General features: G+C 35.4%; 1 protein-coding gene across 3 annotated transcripts in view; it reads right to left on the bottom strand.

Annotated features, from left to right (window-relative positions):
* Positions 1–22,028, bottom strand: part of SP4 (Sp4 transcription factor) — an 83,948-nt gene that overhangs the window by 17,691 nt on the left and 44,229 nt on the right. For 2 of the 3 annotated variants that reach the window (XM_003896221.4, XM_009203264.3), the window contains exons 4-5: positions 19,186–19,414; positions 14,374–14,573 (exon numbers count right to left, since the gene is read on the bottom strand). In XM_003896221.4, the coding sequence (XP_003896270.1) occupies positions 14,374–14,573; positions 19,186–19,414 (429 nt within the window). Of the gene's footprint in view, positions 1–8,698; positions 14,070–14,373; positions 14,574–19,185; positions 19,415–22,028 lie in introns of those variants that run through there. The other variant, XM_009203265.4, reaches the window with a different exon arrangement.

Raw genomic sequence — 22,028 nt, 5'->3', positions numbered from 1 at the left:
TAACCAAAAGGCTTTAAAGGAAAAGCTAGCTGAGAGCCAAGACATTCAGAAGAGCTTTAAAAACCTCTGACATATACATGGGAATCCAGAAGGTCACACATACGTTTAGGGCTGTGAGCCTGCTCAGAATAGCCTGAGAAGGCCCTAACTAATCTGTGCCTAATCCTGAGGCTCTAGGTAAGCAGAAAGTGAAGGCTAAGGCAGAGATGTCAAATGACTGGCTGAGTGTTGAAGGCAAGCTGCAACATGCACAAAGAACCTTTCAGCACAGGCTGAAAGACTCATTGGTTCCAAGGTGTTTAAAGAAAGAATATTTGAAAAATAGGTAAAAACTTCCCCAATTTGATTAAAAAAAAATTGCATATCCAAGAAGCTCAATGAACTCAGGTAGGTTAAATGCAGAAAGTCACATGGGGTCACATTATAATCAAACTGCTGAAAGACAAAGACAAAGAGAAAATCTAGAAAGCAGCAAGAGTAACTACATTTAGAGCCTTGGAAGACAATTAGCCTCTTGAGCCTTCAGTTTACTTATTTATGAAATGATGGGGTTGCACAAAATAATTTTCAGGAGTCCCTTTGGCTCTAAATCCTATTATCCTTGGCAGAGTTAACAGAAGTGTTTGCCTGATACTGAGGCATGCACATGAGGCTTAACAGAAAACTGTTTTGAATTCTTAAAATATAAAATAGTAAATCTCTCTCCCTTTTTACATTGCAGTCTCTCAAAATGAGTTTGTTTCCACTTTTTGACATTTATGTTTTAATTTATATACAGTAAAATTCATTTTTTTGGTATAGAATTCTATGAGTTTTGACAAATGCATTCAGTCACATAATCGCCACCAAAATAAAAACACAGAAGAGTTACTATCACTTCCAAAAATTCCTTTGTAGTGTCTCTTTGTAGTTGAACTCTCCCTCCTCCTTGCTATGCCCTAGAAAACACAAATCTGTTCTCTGTCCTTATAGTTTTGATTTTGTCAGAATATCATATAAATGATATCATATATTATGCAGTCTTTTGATTCTGAGATCTTTCACTTAGCATAATGCATCTGAGTTTCATCCATGTGGCTGTTTATTAATAATTCATTCCTTTATGTTGGGGAGCACTCCAATATATGGGTATTTTTATCCATTCACCAGTTGAAGGACATTTGGGTTACTTCCAATTTTGAGTAATAAATAAATAAATCTGCTACACACACACATGCACACTCATAGCTTTTTTGTGTGAACACAGTTCTTAGTTCTCTTGGGTAAATACTCAGGATTAGATTTGCCAGATCATATGGTAATTGTACGTTTATAAGAAAATGCCAAACTGGTTTCCAAAGGCAGTGTGTCATTTTGCATTACCACCAGCAATATTTCAGAATTCCAATTGCTCTGCATCCTCACCAGTACTTGCAGTTACCATGTTCTCATGGTTCTTGCTTTGATTTTAGCCATTCTAATAAGTGTACAGTAATATTTCATTGTGGTTTTATTTTCCATTTCCTTGATAATATATGTCAGATATCTTTTCATGTGCTTTTCTGTCACATATATATGTTCTTTGGTGAAGTGTCAAATTCTTTGCTCATTAAAAAAAACAAAACAAAACAAAACAAAAACGTTAAGTTTGTTCACACTGAGTTTAAAACTTAAGGTGTTCAGCATAAAAGTACTTTGTCGGATATGTGATTTTCAAATACTTTCTCCCAGTCTGTATCTTGTGTTTTCATTCTCTTAACAGGATCCACCACAGAGCAAAAGTTTTAAGTTTTCATCAAGTCCCATTTACTGATTTTTCTTTTATGGATTATGCTTTTGGGGTTGTGTTAAAGCACTCGTAGCCTATCTCAAGGTTGCAAAGATTTTGTCCTATATTTTATTCAAAAAGCTTTGTTGTTTTAGGGTTTGGATTTAAGTCTCTGAATCATTTGGAGTTAGTTTTTGTAAAAGACTTGAGAAACATAGGTCAAAGGTTTTGCATATGGCTAACTCTTCCATACCATTTATTGAAAAGACTAGTTTTTCTCTACTGAATTGTTTTTGCATCCTGTGTGTGGAGGGGAATTTCTGGACTCTATATTCTGTCTTACTTATCTATGTGTCCTTCAAAACCACACAGTGTTGATTAGTGTAGCTTTACAGGAATACCTAAAATTATGCAGTGTAAATCAGCCAATTATGCTATTTTTGAAATTGTTTTGGCTATTCCAATTGCTTTGCCTTCATATAATTTTAGAATCAGTTTGTTATCTACAAAAATGCTGCTGGAATTACAAGAAGGATTATACTGAATCTGTAGATATGTTTGGAGAGAAATTACATGGAAACAATATTGGGCCATCCAATCCTTGAACGCAATGGGTATCTCTGCATTAACGTAGTTCTTCATTACATTCTTTCATCAATGTTTTAGTTTTAGCTTACATATCTTGCATATATTTTGTTAGATTTATGGCAAAATGTTTTCACTGTTTTCATCATATTACAAATGGCACTGTTTTTATATACTACTTATATCCAGTTGTTCACTGCTAGTATGTAGAAATACAATTCACTGTTGTACATTTATCTTGTATCTGGCAACCTTGCCAAACTCACTAGTTCAAAAAGCTTTTTGGTAGGCACCACAGATTTGTTATACAGACGACCTGGTGTTTGCAGATAAAGATAGTTTTATTTCTTGCATTAGAATCTGTATGTCTTTTATGACATTTTCCTGCTTTCCTGCACTGGGTAGAAATTCCAGTACGACGGTGAATACGAAGGATAAAATCAGATGTCTTTACCTTGTTCCTGATTCTACAGGGAAGCAATAGGTCCTTCATCATTAAGTATAACATTAACTGTAGATTTTAGCAAATGCCCTTTACCTGGTTAATGATGTTTCCTTCAACTCTTAGTTTGCTGAGAATTTTTACAGAAATATATGCAGAATTTTGCCAAATATTGTGTGTTTGCTGTCATGTGGTTTTTTTTCTTCTTTTGTCATTATTAGTGAATTACATTGACTTTTTCAAATATTCAAACAGCTTTTCATTCTTGGAATAAACCATACTACATAACAATGCATTATCCTTTTATATATTGCTGGATTTGCTAATATTTTGTTAAGCATTTTGACAACTATACTTATGATATTGGTCTAAGTTTTCTTTTCTTTGGTATCATGATAATGTGAGCCTCATAGAATAAGCTGAGAAGTGTTCCTTATTTCTGAAAGAGATTGTAGAATTTGGTATTATTTATTCCTTAAATGGTAGAATTTGTCAATGAAACCATATGGGCCCAGAGTTTTCTTTCTCAAAAGTTTAAAATTACAAACCTGATTTCTTTAACAGATATAGGAGCATTCATGGTATCTATTTCTTCTTGAGCCAGTGTTGGTAGCTTGTATCTTTCAAGGAGTTATTCCATTTTATCTAAGTTCTCAAATTTAGGTTGTAGAGTTATGCATAGCATTCTTTTTATTTCTACTCTTTATTATTTCTCAACTTCTTGTTTTGAATTTAATTGGCTCTTCATTTTCTAGTTTCCTAAGGTGGAAGTTTAGATTATTGACAGAAGACCTTTACTTTTTACCAATAAAAGCATTTAATGCCATGAATTTCCTCTAAGCACTGCTTTACCTGCATCCCACAAATTTTATGGTGTATTTTCATTTAATTGGAAATATTTTCTAATTTCCCTTGAAACATTTTCTTGGCCCATGTGTTGTTTTATTTCTATATATTTAGGGATTTCCTAGATATTTTTGTTATTTGATTTCTAGCTTAATGATCTAAGAACATACTTTGTATGATTTTTTTTTTTTCCAGATGGTATCTCACTCTGTCATCCAGGTTGGAGTGCAATGGCGCAATCTTAGCTCACTGTAACTTCCACCTCCAGGGATCAAGCAGTTCTCCTGTCCCAGCCTTCCAATTAGGTAGGACTACAGACGCATGCCACCATGTCTGGCTAATTTTTGTATTTTTAGTAGAGATGGGGTTTTACCATGTTGGCCAGGCTGGTCTCAAACTCCTGACCTCAGGTGATCCACCTGCCTTGGCCTCCCAAAGTGCTGGGATTACAGGCATGAGCCACCATGCCAGTCTGATTTTTATTCTTTTAAATTTGTTAAGGAGTGTTTCATGGTCCAGAATATGGTCTACCTCTGTGAATGTTCCATGTGCTCTTGAATAAAATACATATTCTGCTGGGATATTCTTTAAAGTGGAGTGTTATCCAGATACTCTCTTTATCCAGAGTATATAGTTGGATCCTTTTTAAAAATGTCATTTGACAATATCTCCCTTTAGATTAGTATAATTTATACTACTTGCAATTAGTGTAATGATTGATTTGATTAGATTGTAAGTCTATCATTTTATCACCTGTTTTCAAATTGTCTGTTTTTCATGCTTCTGTTTTCCCTTTTCTCCATTTTTTTTTTCCAGATTACAGTCAAGTACCCCTTACCTGAAATGCTTGGGCCTATAAGTGTTTCAGATTTTTGATGTTTTTTTTTTTTTCAGATATTTGAATATTTGCAGAATACATACTGACTAAGCATCCTAAATTTAAAAACAAAACACTCCAATGACAATTTCTTTTGAGTGTCATGCTGGTGCTGAAAAAGTTTCAGATTTTGGAGCATTGTGAATTAGAGATTCTCAACCTGTATTTGAATGTTGTTTAGTATTCTCATTTAATTTACAAAATTGTTAAAGTCTATAATAACTTATCAGTCCTATATACAGGAGATATTTAGGTGAGTATCTCCTCCCCACCCTCTCTGCAGTGGTTGGTATACAATATACATCTAACTTTTCAAAATATACATAACAACTTCTATATTTTCAGAGTACACAAAGCAGCTTTTCAACTACTGGCTTCCTTACCCTCCCTTTCTGTTATATTGGCCATATGTATTACATCAACATACAATGACAATCTACCAATTTTTTTTTTTTTTTTTTTTTTTTTACTGTAAATAGACATATGTTAAAGAATTTCAGCAGAAGAAAAACAGTCTGCTCTATTTACCCAGGTATTTAGCATTTATTTTGGCAAATGGCTGAGAAAACAGAGAAGACTTTATTTTTATGTTTTGCCCTTCCTTCATTATTTAATTTCAAATTTATCTCTGGTATAATTTATTTTTACCTTGAAGAACTTCCTTGGCATTTCTTTGGGGTAGATCCGATAGCAGGAAATTCTCTTAGTTTTCCTTTGAAAGTTTATTTTGCTCTTGTTACTATACTGTTCTGAGGATATTTTCCTTGGACATAAAATGGTGAGTTGATAGTTCTTTTTTTCCTCTGTCCTCCACAGTTTCTAAGAAGAAATCTGCCATAATTTGAATTTTTGTTCCCCTGTATATAATGTGTCATTCTATTCTGGCTTCTTTAAAGATTTTTTCTTTATCTTTGATTTATAGCAGATTGATTACAATATATGATATGATATGGTTTTCTTTCAGTTTCTGTTAGGGAGTCAATGAACTTCTTGAATCTATAATTTATACCTAACATGGGAAGTCCCAGGCATTATTTCTTCACATTTTGTCTTGCAGCAGTATTTTTCCTCTCCTTCTGGGAGCCCAATGACACAAATTTTAGACCTTTTATTATTGTCCCACAGATCCATGCAATCCAGTTTTTTTCTGACCCCCCCAATCTTCCTTTCAGTTCTTCAGACTTTATAACTTCCAGTGGTCTATCTTCAATCTCACTGACTCTTTCCTCTATTATCTCCACTTAGCTACTGAGCATCTGATAAACTTATTTTTAATATTGTATTTTTCTAGTTCTAAAATTTCTATTTAGTTCTTTTTTATAGATTTTATAGCAGATTTCTCTGCTAAAAACATCTGCCTTTCCATTCATTTCAGTCACACTTATCTTTAGTCCAAGGATCATGGTTATAAGAGCCACTTTAAAGGTGTTATCTGATAATTCCGAAATCTAGATCATCTTGACATCTGTTATCTTCTCTCTTAATAAAAAGTCAGCTTTACGTGGCTATTAGTATGTTGAGTAATTTTGGATTGTATCCTGGACATTTTGGACATTATATTGTAGAGATTTTAGGTCCTGTTAAAAATCCTCCGGAGAATGTTTTCGTTTTAGCAGGCACTCAACCTACTTAGGTTCAGACTAAAAGTTCCATCTTGCCCTCTTTGAGCAGCAGTTCCAACATTAATTCACTTTTCAAAGACTTTGTTATGCTTTTTGTCTGTGCTCAGCGCATGCTGGGAATTGGATGGTGGTTTTTAAGATGTTCAGTTCTTGAGGCCTCGGCTGTGGTTCTTTGTGTCTGTGTTGTGCACACAATGCTCAAGGTTGAGTCCAGCGCAAGGCTGAACCCAGGACTTCTTTTGATCCACACATAGAATTAGGGAGCATCTTTTATATCGCTCTCAAAATTTCCCCTATGCCTTTCCCACCTGCAGTTGTCTCTCTTTCTAGTTCTTCCGACTAGAAAAGCCAAGTTACTGGGGGCTCCCATAATGTTCTGCACTTATACCACGACTGGGATCACATTTAGAGTAGAAGTGGCAAGACAGAAAAATGGTGTTGATTTCCCTCAGATTTGTTGAAAAACAGTCTCTATCTTCTACTTCCTCTAGCCAGAGATATGGGTATTTTCTAGAGTTTTTTTGGTGCCTATGCTGCTACTATTTCAGTGTAATCTGCAAAAGGAGCACAAAGGCCCCTTTTCTTGCTTTTCTGGCTAGATACAAGAGGTTTCTCTTAGATTGTTTGCTATCTGTACCTCCTATGCAGTGCCCACAGGGTCAAACCTGGGAGACAAAGGAGGGAAAAAGATCTCAATGAAATGAACACATGTGATACACCGTTATTCAAATTCAAGTTTTGAATTCATTTTTCAATTGCCTGCTATAGTTTGCTTTTCACTGTCCTCATTTAGATACTTAAGAAAGCAAATAAGTAAACTTGTCCAGAGTTTTTGGTGTAGTAAATGGAACACACAAGTTGTAGATAACTTGGTCCATTTTGGCCGACAGTAGACTCAAAGGACAACAGGTTTGACTGTTTCACATACTAATTAGAACATTTATATAAGAAAATTCTGGGGATGGGCACTGTGGCTCACACCTATAATCCCAGTACTTTGAGAGGCTGAGGTGGGAGGATCAGTTGAGGCTAGGAGTTTAAGACCAGCCTGGCCAACATAGCAAAACCCCATCTTTACCAAAAAAAAAAAAAAAATTAGCTGGGTGTAGTGGTGTGGGCCTGTAAGTCCCAGCTACTCAGGAGGCTGAGGTGGGAGGATTGCTTGAGCCCAGGAGGTCAAGGCTGAAGTGAGCTATGATCACATCACTGCGTTCTGGCCTGGCTGACAGAGTGATATGGTCTCAGCAGCAACAAAAACAACAAAATTCTGGGAGAAAACATCAATGCAATTGATGGAGTTTTCTGTTTCATCTGTTTTGATCAAATATTCCTTATTTTGTTAAAAAAAAATGGAAGTTTCATTCCCAAATGAATTTTACAGAATCTGTTTCATTTCCACTTAAGTTTATAATTATTGATACAATTATAAATACATTTAACTTTATATAAAATTGTATCCTGGCTAAAACTCTCAGTCATCATACAGAACCTATATTGAGGTGCACAAGATTTTTTAGGGACTCTTCTGAAAAAGATTTTTTCTTAGCTGGTGAAAAAGAATTTGAGGTATGGTTAAAGATGTAACCTCCCTATAACACTAGTTACTAAAAATCATTCCTAGATTGCCTTACTGCTAAGCGGACTATGAATGGCAAACAAAACAGTCCAGTAAGTAGGCAAAGTATCTACAATAAAATATTCACAAAGTACACGATATTAACACATGTAACATAAAGTGTGCATATCTATATGACATCTTATTATAGACATTATCCATTAGTTATACCATTCTAGTATTTCCAAGTTAAGGTAGTTTTTTTTTTTAAGAGACAGGATCTCGTTATATTGCCCAGACTGGAGTGCAGCGGCTATTCATGGGATCACAGGCACTACAACCTCGAACTCCTAGCACGAGCAGTTCTCCCGCCTCAGCCTCCTGAGTAGCTGGGGCTATAGGTGTGCACCACTGCACCTGGATAAATGTAACCCTTTAAAGTTTAAGAGAGCAGCACGATTACATCTGTTTATTTATTCTCCCCACTGAGACACCCATTAAAATAATAGCAAAGGCATAAAAGGGTTAAATCTACAACAACAAAAAAAAAAGGAAAAGAAGTCCATCAACAAAAGAATGATTGTATCAAATGTCTGCAAACTAGAATAGAAATTATCAAGGAAGAGAATATGTTCTAGAAGAGTCAATGTGTCTTCTGCTGGGTGGGAGACATGGAACATAAAACAGAAAATTAAAGTCCGTACATAGACTATACTATCAAAAAATTGGGGCTGCACAGCATATTATTGTATTTTGGTAATTAGGCAACTTCCAGTGTAACACAGTGTCCCACCCAGTTGTCTAAAATAAAAGCCACTAGCTCGGCAGAGGCAGTGGTTTACACCTATAACCCCAACACTGTGGGAGGCTGAAGAGGATGGATTGCTTGAGCTCAGGAGTTCAAGACCAGCCTGGGCAACACCGAGAAAATATGTCTCTGCAAAAATTATGAAAATCAGCCAGGTGTGGTGGTGTGCACCTGCGGTCCCAACTACTCAGAAGGCTGAGGTGTGAGGATCACCTGAGCCTGGGAGGTGGAGGAGGTTGCAGTGAGCTGTGATGGTGCCAGTGAACTCCAGCCTGGGTGACAGAGAAAGACTCTGTCTCAAAAATACTAGCTCATAAAGTTTTCAAAATCTTTCACTTAAGGTTTCATCAAATCACCACCACCACCACCATCATCATCAACTTGAACAAAAACCAAGAATCACTAGACAATTCAGGAACGCCTACAACACTGGAAAAAGCAAGATACAGACAAATCATCCTGGAAGAAACATAAAGTTCTAGATTAAAAACTCAGATAATTTCAGTAAGTACCTGCATTCATACAGTAAGAACAAGATACAGTAAAACAAAACAAAACAAAACCCACCAACAATGATGGAATGCTCTACTGGAAATCAAAATGCAATTCAATAGAAATATCTGAAGGTAAAGTTAAGAAATTTCATGGAAAATAAAATGGTAAAGAGACAAAATATGTAAGAGAAAAGTTGTAAGACCAAAAAAAATATCAACCTAGAGATTCCAAAATATGTCTACTAAGAGCCGAGAGAGAGACAGAGAGACAGAAAGACAGAGAGAGAGAGAGAGAGAGAGAAAGGTGGCCCAGAGTACAACTCATTAGCACAACAAATAAAAACCTATTCTTAAGACACATCATTATGAAATTAGCAGACCACCACAGATTATAAGGTGCCCTTAGAGTTAAAAACAAAACAGGGGCACTTCAAGAAGACACAGGAAATAATGTGAAAGACCTTCCAATGGCCAAAGGTGAAACAATTTGAGCAAGAAAATGATAGTATTGAATTGTAACCCAAAGAACAAAAGAAATACTCATGAGACCATACCAATGTAAATAAATGATTGCATAAATAAATAATTGGAGAAGAAAGTATAAGTGGTACAAAGAACAAGGAAAATTGAAAATGACCTTTAAAACATCACAGTAATAACTGCTGCAGGCAAGATCCATTGAGGCATGCTAAAAGTGAAGCTTTAGTATTTTATTTGTAAAAAAGCCCCCCAAACTCCTCTAAAATAGTAATTATTGTGGTGGTTTTAACATATGTCCACAAATTCTTCGCTACTTCTCCCTTCAGAAGGTGAAGCTTAATTCTGTTCCCCTTGAATGTGGACTGAATTTAGTGACTTGCTTCTAACAAACAATATGGAAAGAGAGAAACCGTAACTTTACAGTGAAGAAATGTGGCACACTCTACATTAACCAATGCATCAGGGTTAACATCACCAATAATGAGATAGTCACATTACATACCTCCTCTTATATGATGTGATGAGAAAGACACTAATGTGCTATGTCTTCTCATGACAATTCACAACCTTAGTCTAATCATTAGAAAACATTAGACAAACCCAAATTGAGAGTCATTCTAAAAATACAGAACCCACTAACTTTCAAATGTGTCCAGGTGATAAAAGACAAGGACTAGGAAAAGTCACGGATTGCAGGAGACTAAGGAAACATGACAAACAAATGCAGCGTGTTATTCCAGACTGAATCCTGGAAAATAAAAGGTATATTGGTGGAAAGTGTAATTAGTAGTATTATAACAATGTTAATTTCTTAATTTTCATAAGGTACTGTGGTTATACAAGAAGTTTACATTAAGGGAAACTTGGTGAATGATATGAGAACTCTATGCTACCTTTGCAACTCTTCTCTAAGAGTAAAATTATTTCAAAATAAAAATAAAGTTGCAGGGGAGAAATCAGGTCACCTACAGGAAAAAAAAAAATAACAAACCTCTTGTTGATAAAACATATGAAAGAAAACAATAGAGCTGTGACAATGTTTTAAGAGAATATAATTTTCAATCTAGACTACTGTATTAGTCAAACAACCAAATTAAGCAGAAAGACAAAATAAAGAACTCTTCAGACAAATTTACTTCCCCATACTTTTTGTATTTCAGCACTTCAGCACGTTTTCCAGCAATGAAGAGAGTAGACTAAGAAAAATGAAAACATGAGATCTTGAGAACCAATATGAGATCCAAATGAACAGAGAAGAAAAATCTCAAGATAATACCCATGCAACAGGTCTACAGAAAAAACTGTTTTCATTAGAAAGATGGAAGGTTCCAGAAGAAAGGAAAAGGAAAATGTGAATGGAATCCACATTGTTCTTAAAAACTTGAAATAACTAAAGATTATTTCAGGTAAAGTTAAACAATACAAGAAAAAAAAAGACATAGTCTAACTCTACTGGAAACAGAGTGGTGAGTTAAGAGAGAATGTCTGTCTGGCCTGCACACAGTTTTTCAAAGGAATCTTAATGTCTTCAGATGGTGCAAAGTGAAGTAAATCTTCAATTCTAAATGAAAGAACTCAATAGATAGTATCAAATATTGATAGACCAATAAATAACAGCATATAAGTATATGATTTAGATACGTGGCAGTCATCCTAGAAAGAACAAAAAAGCAAAAAATAGTTAAAATAGTTACGTATGATTTTCTCTGGAAAGCAGGACAGGGGTGGGGCAAACAGCCTCCTTTCTACAGTAAGCTCTTCTGTGATTTTTAAATACCATACGCATGTATTGTTTTGAAAACCTTTTAAAATTTTTTAAACAGCAAACAGATCACTATTTTCAGCAGTGAATACAAATAACTCCATTCATTCATAGCCAAGTCAGTAAGTTTCTATTTATAGTAGTGGTTAGACATCAAATAAAGCATAGTTCTTGCTACGAATGGTTAAGGCTTTCAACTTAACATATTAAATGCTTAATCAATACTTATTTCAAAATATGTTTTTCATATTCTTTTAGACAAATTTAACAAACACTTAGGATTTACTGGGTTAAATCTTTAAAAGTAACAATGTTTAGTGATATTAAACTTAATATTTTTTAGTGTCAACCTGTTTTAATTAAACAATTTTATGTATATTTAAGATGTCTGAACCACTGAAAGTAAGCTTAAAGTATATTCGATTATGAATTGTCAATCCAGTAGATGATAACAATGGTGTGAATCTTTTTTTTTTAAAGATATGCCCGAAATCATAACATGTGGTTTTGAAGTATATGTATATGTAAATTATTGAATAAATTTGTTTTGTGTATCTGCAAGTGTGTGGATATGTAAGAGAGAGGGACTTTACCAATTCTTCATTTCTCAGACAAAATGATGCAATCATTTTGTAAGGTTCCAAATCAAACAAAGCAGCAAATTTTCTTAGCTTTCCTAATTTATCCCACTGCTAATCTGGGGTGGAAACACTACATCCTTTCATACAGACATAAATAGTAGAGTATTTTTCTAAAACAGATGTCAACAATTGGTATGGGATTAACTTTTAATCAATCATATTTGAAAACGTCAATGGTGTGGTACAGTACTATACAGAAAGATTCAAATTATCTTTTTTAAAATTAAAATTCATAGCTTTACTATAATGCTAACTTTTTCAGGGATTGCGACGCTATACTAACACAGGGTGAGCATCCCTAATACAAAAATCTAAAATCCAAATTGCTCCAAAATCTGAAACTTTTTGAGTGTTGACATGATTCCACAAGTAGAAAATTCCACACATAAGTACTTAATACAATCTTTGTTTCACACATAAAATTATTAAAAATATTGTATAAGATCACCTTCAGTCTATATGTATAAGGTACATATGAAACACAAATGAATCCCCAAAGTATTGCATTGTGTACACGCAAAATCTGAAAAAATTCGAAACCCAAACATTTCTAGTCCCAAGCATTTCAGATAAGGGGTACTCAATCTGTACTCATTTGTATTACTACTTTATGTGTATATCAAATTAACTTTATATTTACCATTTTTAATAGATTTCATAATTTTTCTTTTCTAATACTACTTTCTAATCTTAAAATGCAGCTAATTTCTATGCCAGTGTTGCTGTTAGAACAGAATGAAATCATATATTCAAAATATCTGACTACAATATAGCAGCTATTTTAGAAATGTCAGTTTTATTCCTCCTTTTGTGCCACATGTATCTTGGTACAGGTTTAAAGTATAATTCAATAATTTATTGAAATTAATTTATTCAATAATGAAATACTGAGTCCCAAATTCTAAATATTCTGAAAAGGGTAGATGTTCTGGGGGAAAAAAGAAAAGAAAGAAAGAAAAAGAGAGAGAGAAAGAAAGACAGAAAGAGAAAGAAAGAAAGAGAGAGAAAGAAAGAGAGAGAAAGAAAGAAAGAGAGAAAGAAAGAAAATTGCCCAACCAGAAGTCGAGACTTAATATAAAACCACAGTTATTAATATAGTAAGAGCACTGGTGTAGGAACTGGCAGATAGATAAAAACTTCAAAATACAGAAACCAGAAACTGAACCACACTTAAAAGAGACATTATGTAAAAGAGGACAATCAATAGAGACAGAACGGGCTATTTAAGAAATGGTTTTCCATATGGAAGAAAAATAAAATTATATCCTCATTTCATTCCATCAACGAAAAGAATCTTGAGCTGATAAGACTAGCAATAGTCCTTTACTGAAAGGGAAAAGTATAGCCTGCAAATCATATAAATAAGGAAAACCTCTGAAAGAAAAACGAGAACCAGAATAATAAACAAAGCCATAAATGACCAATATACATATGAAAGATGCTTAATCTCATGGATAAACATGAAAAACGCAAATTTTAAAAATGAGAAACAATTTTAGATTGACAAAAACTTTCAAGGCCTGACACTACTGGGTACTGGTGAGCACAAAGTGGAAACTATCAATCATTGCTAGTGAAATAGCCACTGTAGAGACTCTTTAGCCATTACCTAGCAAAACCAAACATATACATTCTCTATGATCCAATAATTCCACTTCTCATACATGTTCTCATCATCTAAGTCTGTGATAGCACACACACACAAAAACCCTAGCAATAACCTCAAACAGTATGGGAATGAATACAGTGTGGTAGACTCATGTGATAAAATATTATGTAGCAGTTCAAGGAAATACATATATGCAAATATACATATATGTACAAACTTACAGATATCAAAACAAGTGAAATTTATAATTCTGCAACATTGTAACATTTCATAATACACACAAAACATTTTATATGTAGATCCATTAATCATATACGAAAGAGTATAAAAAGTGTACCTAAAACTTAGACACATTAGACTTATAGTAGCTGTAGTCTTTGAAAGGTGAAAGGGTAAAGATGATATTCACTTTACAAGTGCTTTACTTTATTTAAAACAAAACCCAGAAAATATAATATTAACAACTGTCCATTCTGAGTGAGGGTTGTTAGACAGATGTTTATTATACTATTCTTGACACTTTGGTGAATTTTCTGGACTTGTTTAAAAAAAAAAAACTAAATGAAAGTCCCTATTAAGATCATAATTCAACTCTTTTCACCTATTTAAACACTTATGAAAAATAATGTATGATTTCAACATGCTAAGAATACAATATAAACAAATGGAATAAATTCTCAGTCTCATAAATATGCTGATAAAGTTTACAAAAAGTAGAATAAAACGTATCTCAGAAATGAGGTTAAAAAGGTTCATCTTAAACTATCTTCCATATAACTGCTAAAGTAAATGCATTCTCCTCCATTTGCATATTTCCAATGTGATAGCTAAACTATCACTAAAACTAACATGTAAAAACTGAAGAAATAAGTAAAAAGTACAAGTCCTAAAATAAACCAACTAACCTGTATGGGTTCTTCTATGTCTCTGGAGCTCATCACTCCTTGTGAATCTTTTGCCGCAAAACATCCAGTTGCATATAAAAGGTCTTTCTCCAGTATGCCAGCGAAGATGTGCTCGTAAATGAGATGTTTTGCCATAAACTTTACCACATCCTTCAATATGACAGATATGTTGCTTCTTTTTTCCTGGTTCATTACTGCCTCTAGCAAAAAGAAAAACCAAACATTAATTACACTGCCAAATAACAGACTTACAATTACAGGAAAATTAGAAAGAATCAAGGTAATTAAATGGTACTTCTCTGAATAAGTTTGTTGGATCATGATGCCATAACTGTAGCTAAAATCAGAAAATTTTCAATTAAAGAAAAAACAAAACAGGTCTGTGTACCAAACTGCTACGAAAATGTGTTAACCTCACCGAGTTTATGCTCTACTATGGACTCATGTTCCTTTCATAGTGGGCTCTTCCCTTGGGAAAAAAATTTCTCTAAGCCTTTCAAAACACTTGAAACTTCTCTAAAATTTCAAAAGGATGGCTAAATCCAGTTAAAAGTGTAAGATGCAGAGTTTCGTTTCCAGCAGGACAGTGTGAAGAGTTTCATGGATCTGTTTCCCAGAGAAAATTATAAAAAAGTAAAAAATACCATTTAAAGTCTCTGGAAATGGTCCTAAAAGCAAATAAAGAAACATTTATTCAAGAAAATCTCACAGAAATTGGTAAGAACAGCACGAGTCTGTGGTATTTGAACCAAGACTCTCTCCTTCCCTACTTCCTCCCACCTCCACACAGGAACATTAGACACTGGTGCAGCCAATAATATGATTCCTACTCTTCCCACCTCCCGGTCAGAGAGCTATGGCCCTAGGAGGGGCAAGATGTCTGCATTTCTTATTTTACTCTTGGTTGCCTGTTGCTAAGTTCCAGGCAAGTGTAGCAGAACCCAGTCCTTAGCCCTGGGACATAGGCTCTACCTTGGATGTGGCATGATGAAAATACTGGAGTCTAGGTTGCTGTTGACCTGGCCCATTCATAGTTCATAAAGTCAAAGTTCTAAGCCAGGAGAGGCCAGTTGAGAAGACCTGAGGCTACTGCTGCCCCTGCAACCAGGCACTCAGCTCTTAAAGGAGAGTTGTCACTCAGAGAGAAATGAGCCACTGTCTCAACCTCTAGCTCAAGAGCCATAACCCAGAAACACCATAAAACAAAGAGCTCCAAATCTCTTCCCAAAGGAACTGACTTCATTTGCAAGACAATGTGAAGAAGTTCAAGCCTAAGGGTACTCTCAAAAAAAGTAGAGATTGTTCCAAAGGCAGTTAATTGGGAGAAGACTAACAGATTCACTGGAAATAAAGGCTTAACTACAGGCTGGCTAGTTCGCTAGACAGAAGTGAGAAGAGGCTGTGAAGAACCTTCTTAGGGTCAGAATAAATGTCAAACATTGAGATTCTTGGGAAAAGTAAGCAAACCTAACAAACTAACAAGCTAGACTGACCAAGAAAATAAGACTCAAATTATTAGAATCAGAAATCAAAGAGGAGATATCACCACCAACCTTACAGAAACAAAAAGGATTACAAAAGAATACCATGAACAATTCTATGCCAATTACTTGGGTAACTCAGACGAGATGGACAAATTCCTAGAAAAATATGGACCAAAATACTAAAACTGACTCAGGAACAAATAATCAATCAGAATAAACCCACAACAAGCAACTAGACTTGAATTAGTAATTAAAGCTACCCATATGAAAAGCCCAAGAACAGACAGCTTCACTGGTAAATTCCACAAAACATTTGAAGAATTAATACCAGTTTGGAGGGAATACTTTCCAATTCATTCTATGAGGCCGGTATTATTATCAAAATCAGATAAAAACATTACAAAAAAAGAAAACCACAGATGTATCTCTTATGAATATGGATGCAAAAAGCCTCAAAAAAAATACAAGCACACTGTCAACATTGTACCAGAGGTTCCAGACAGAGAAATTAAGTAAGAAAAAGAAACAGAACTCCTGCAGCGTAGAAAGGAAAAAGGAAAAGTTATCTCTGTTCACAGATTCCATGACCTCAAACGTAGAAATTCCAGACTCCACTAAAAAAAAAACAAAAAACAAAAAAAAAACCTGTTATAACTAATCAGAAAGTTCAGCAAAAGTTGCAGGATACAAGATTAATACACTTAAAAAATATATTTCTACACAGTTGTAATGAACAACCAAGGAAACAATTCAACTTATAACAGTATCAGAAATAAAATTGAAATTTAACAAAAGTACAAAATGTATACTCTGAAAACTATAAACCATTGATGAAAGAAGTTAAAGATTAAATAACCAGAAATACTTCCCATGTGCATGGACCAAAAGATGAAATATTGTTAAGCAGGCAACAGTCCCCAAAGTGATCTACAGATTCAATGCAATTCCCATCAGAATACCATCTGGCTTCTTTGTAGAAATTGACAAACTGATTCTAAAATTCACATGGAATTGCAAGTGTCCCTAAAGAGTCAATACAATTTCGAAAAATAACAAAGTTGCAGGACTCACATTTCTCGATTTCAAAAGTTATTACAAATCCAAAGTACTCAAGACACTGTGGTACTGATATAAAGACAGATATACAGATCAATGGAATAGAATTGAAAGTCCTGAAATAAATCCATGTTCTATGGTCAACTAATTTTTGACATGGGTGCCAAGAACATTCAATGGAGAAAGGAGAGTCTTTTCAACAAATGGTGTTTGATGAACCCTTACCTAACACCATATAAAAATTAACCCCAAATTCATCAAAGACCTAAATGTAAGAGTAAAAACTATAAAATTATCTTTAAAAAAAAAAACAAAAAAACCTAGGAATCTTAATGACTTTGGATTTGGCAATGAATTCTGACACAATACCACAAGCAGAAGCAATAAAGGAAAATAGAAAACTCTAGACTTCAAAATCAAAACTTTGGTGCAAAGGCACTATCAAGAAAGTATAAAGACAATTCACACAATGAGAAACAATATTTTTCTCTTTTTTTTTTTTTTTAGACGGAGTTTTGCTCTTTCACCCAGGCTGGAGTGCAGTGGCGCGATCTCGGCTCACCGCAACCTCTGCCTCCTGGGTTCAAGCAATTCTCCTCCCTCAGCCTCCCGAGTTGCTGGGATTACAGGCACGCGCCACCATGCTTGGCTAATTTTGTATTTTTAGTAGAGATGGGGTTTCTCCATGCCGGTCAGGCTGGTCTCCAACTCCCTCCTGACCTCAGGTGATCCACCTGCCTTGGCATCCCAAAGTGCTGGGATTACAGGTGTGAGCCACCATGCCCAGCCGGGAGACAATATTCTCAAATCATATATCTGATAAGGAACTTGTATCTAGAATATATAGAGAGACAATTCCATAATGAAAAATAATATAATTTAAAATGGGCAAAAGATCCAAATAAATATTTCTCCAAAGATACAAACATGGCCAATAAGAACAAGAAAATATGCTTAATATCACTAGTAATCGGGAAAAACAAAACTGCCGTGAGGTATCACTTCAAACCCAGTAGGATAGCTTTAATCATAAAGTCAGATAATGACAAGTACTGGCAATGATCTAGAGACTGGAACCCTCATACCCTACTGATGGAAATGTTAAATGGTACAGCCATTTTGGAAAATAATCTGTAAGTTCCTCAAATGGTTAAACATAGAGATACAATATGACCCAGAAATTCCATTTCTAGGTAATTTCATAAAAATACAAGAGAAATGAAAACATATGTCCACATAAACACTTGTACACAAATGTTTACTGCAATATTATTCATCATGGTCAGTGGGTGGATAAAACCCAATGTCCTTCAAGTGACAGGATAAACAAAATATTGCATATCCATACAGAGAAATACTATTTGTCCCTAAAAAGGAATGAAGTACTGATCATGCTGTAATACGGCTGAACCTTGAAAACATTATGCTAAAAGAAACCAGTCACAAAAGTCACGATTCCATTTATATGAATTGTCCAGAATAGACAAATCTATAAAGACAGAAATTAGTTGTTTAGGATGGAAGGGTTGGGAGGATAAGGGGGTGATGCTTAAAAGATACAGAATTTATTCTGGGGATGATGAAAACATTCTAAAATTAATTGTAGTCATGTCTACACAGCTCTGAATATATTAAAAACCACTGAATTCTACACTTTAAATGGGTGAACTATAGGGTGTAAGAGCGAGTTTTATATCAATAAAGTTACGTAAAAATTTTATGAAAAAAAAATGGGCTGGGCACAGTGGCTCACACCTGTAATCCCAGCACTTGGGGGGCTGAGCTGGGTGGATCACCTGAGGTCAGGAGTTTGAGACCATCCTGGCCGACATGGTGAAACCCTGTCTCTACTAAAAATACAAAAATTAGCCGGGTGTGGTGGCGGGCGCCTATAATTAATCCCAGCTACTCGGAAGGCTGAGGCAGGAGAATCGCTTGAACCCGGGAAGTAGAGGTTGCAGTGAGCCGAGATCACACCGTTGCACTCCAGCCTGGGCAGCAGAGTGAAACTCCATCTCGTTGGGGGGGCGCGGGGTGGGGATAGAAAAAAGAAAGAAAAAATGTATTTTTAAAGTGTAAGGAACAAGGCAGAGGACCACTCAAATTTCATTCCTAAAATAGCCTAACTTAATTCCCTTTCTAATATTATATATCAACTTCTAGGCTATGAAGGTAATGAGGTTCTTGTGACCATCATTCCCAGCCAATTACTTGGTTTTAACTCCTGTTTTACGCCTTCCAAATGGACACAGTTGAAAAACAGAGCATTTACCTTCCTTCTCCTTCCCTACAATTAGGACAGGAACAGGCAACTCTTCGAAGCCTCTTGCCAGGTTGTACCTCTTGATCAGAAGTTTGCTGGCCTTGCTGCAAATGCACTTGTGTGAGTTGGTCAGGACTAACAGCACCTATCGTGGCATTAGCAATTCCTCCAACTGCTACAGTTACAGGAGCTATAGTAGCTTGCTGGACTTTTACTCCATCTTGTCCTTGCTGCTGACCTAAAAAGGAAGAAAAAAAAAAAGAAGCATTGTAATGTTTTCTACATCTAAAGAAAGGATTAAAAAAAAATTCCATGTGCATAAATTTTTTCTAACAATCTGTAAAGTACAAAAACTAAGGGGTTAATGGCTTATACTATGTCAATCCTTCTAAAATATAGTATTCTTACTTTAGTGGCTCAGGTTGCCTATGTATCTAGATGACGGAACTATATACATAAATCATTTAACCCACTTTGGGACTTAATTTCTCTCTCCATCTATAAAATGAAGGTAATAATACTTGCTACTTACCTACTCACTAAAATACTATGAGGATACATGAGTCTAAAAGCATTTTGAGATCCTAAGATAAAAGACGTTATATAAACACAAAGCTTTATTACCATTTCCACAGTAAGCAACATATCTCATCACAACAAGAAAATACAGGAGTGAAAAATCACTAAACAAAGGATTAAGTTTTATGGACATCTTGCATTCCTAAATAGTTTAAATAAACATCTCTTTATTGATTTGACTTTTTTAATTGTATACATAAAGTGGTTTTTAAAATGCAAAACCACCCAAGATTACTACATGCTGTCACTGTAATCATAAAAAGACATTTAAGATACTATTACTTTATTCACTCATGTTATATAGCTTACACTTCATTGCTCAGATTAGTATATATACCAGCGTGGCTTCTTTACTTTGGGAAAAATATAATAAATAATGCACAATAAAACAACAAAAAAATGTATTTGCATGGCTTAACATTATCCTGAAATACAATGCTCTTTTTTTTTTTTTTTTTTTTGAGAAGGAGTCTTGCTCTGTCACCCAGGCTGGAGTGCAGTAGCACGATCTCAGCTCACTGCAACCTCCACCTCCTGGATTCAAGCAATTCTCCTGCTTCAGCCTCCCTAGTAGCTGGGATGACAGGTGTATGCCAACATGCCCAGCTAGTTTTTTTTGTATTTTTAGTAGAGACAGGGTTTCGCAATGTTTGCCAGGCTAGTCTCAAACTCCTCACCTCAGGTGATTCACCTGCTTCGGCCTCCCAAAGTGCTGGTATTACAGGTGTGAGCCACTGCACCCAGCCTATGATGCCTTATAATTACCTTTTCTTTCACACAGTTCTACATTCTCTCCATCAGATGTGGAAATAACAAGTATGTGAATGGACTGAAAAGAAAATGCCAATTTATGAAAGAATGTTTCCACCTCAGAAAATTGATATAAGTATTAAGTAACTTAATTTATAAATCCTCTACCACAGTGCTGGCACAGAATTGCTCATTACATAGTAGCTACTGTTACTAATTCATCTCTGCTGAGTTCAGGGGCAATACAAGAATAAAATAAGTCACTTTGGGAGGTCGAGACGGAGGATCACAAGGTCAGGAGATCGAGACCATCCTGGTTAACACGGTGAAACCCCGTCTCTACTAAAAATACAAAAAAATTAGTTGGGCATGGTGGCGGGCACCTGTAGTCCCAGCTACTCGCTATTCACAAGGCTGAGGCAGGAGAATGGCGTGAACCCGGGAGGCAGAGCTTACAGTGAGCCGAGATCATGTAGCCTGGGCGACAGAGCGAGACTCCATCCCCAAAAAAAAGAAAAAAAAAAAAAAAGAATAAAATATGCTAGCAGAAATAAACATGCCAGTCCTGCATATAAAATGGTTTCTTTCAGGCCGGGCATGGTGGCTCATGCCTGTAATCCCAGCATTTTCGGAGGCTGAGGTGGGTGAATCACGAGGTCAAGAGATGGAGACCATCCTAGCTAACACAGTGAAACCCCATCTCTACTAAAAAGTCCAGTGATTGCACCACTGCACTTCAACAAAAAATTAGCCAGGTGTGGTTGCACACGCCTGTAGTCCCAACTACTTGGGAGGCTGAGACGGGGGAATCGCTTGAACCCGGGAGGCAGAGGTTTCAGTGAGTCGAAATTGTGCCACTGCACTCCAGCCTGGGAGACAAGAGCGAGACTCTGTCTCAAAAAAAAAAAAAAAAAAGGCAGGGGTCGGGGTGGTTATTTCAAAGCTGCATATGTAGTATCTTAAAAGTACGGGGCAACCAACAAGAAGCAATAAAAATTACCAAGTAAGAAAATAGTACACATTTTCTAAACAAAATTAAACCTCTGACTCTCCCAGCCAAAGTCAATCTCACCGTCCTCTGCATATCCACAGCACCCTTAATTCCTTTTGGTAGCACCCATAACTAAGATACACATTAAAAAATACATTTTGTCACTGTTTCAGTAAGGATACAAACCCTCTACTAAAGTTTACATTTTTGTACACCTTTGAATTAGCATGGTGTGGTAAGTAAAGCAATGCAAGTGAAGTCAGAGTTGTAAATTTATGACTGTGCACTCAGGGATCCTCAGTTTCCTCAACTCTAAAACAGTAACACTGACTTCCGTAAAATTTCTGCTCCCTGTCTACTTTAAAGAGCTGTTTCTGAGGATCAAGTTGATTTTCCAGGGGTAAAGGCTACATAAATTATAAAGCAATACATAAACAAAAGGTATAATTATTTGTTTCAGTGTTTTTGAACACGTATTTAGGAAAACCAGATGCCTTAAGGATGACCGTGGCTACAGAATCTATTCAAACTA

The sequence above is a fragment of the Papio anubis genome, chromosome 4, assembly GCF_008728515.1.
Source record: "Papio anubis isolate 15944 chromosome 4, Panubis1.0, whole genome shotgun sequence".
Lineage (NCBI taxonomy): Eukaryota > Metazoa > Chordata > Mammalia > Primates > Cercopithecidae > Papio > Papio anubis.
This window is presented reverse-complemented; position numbering and strand designations above follow the sequence as displayed.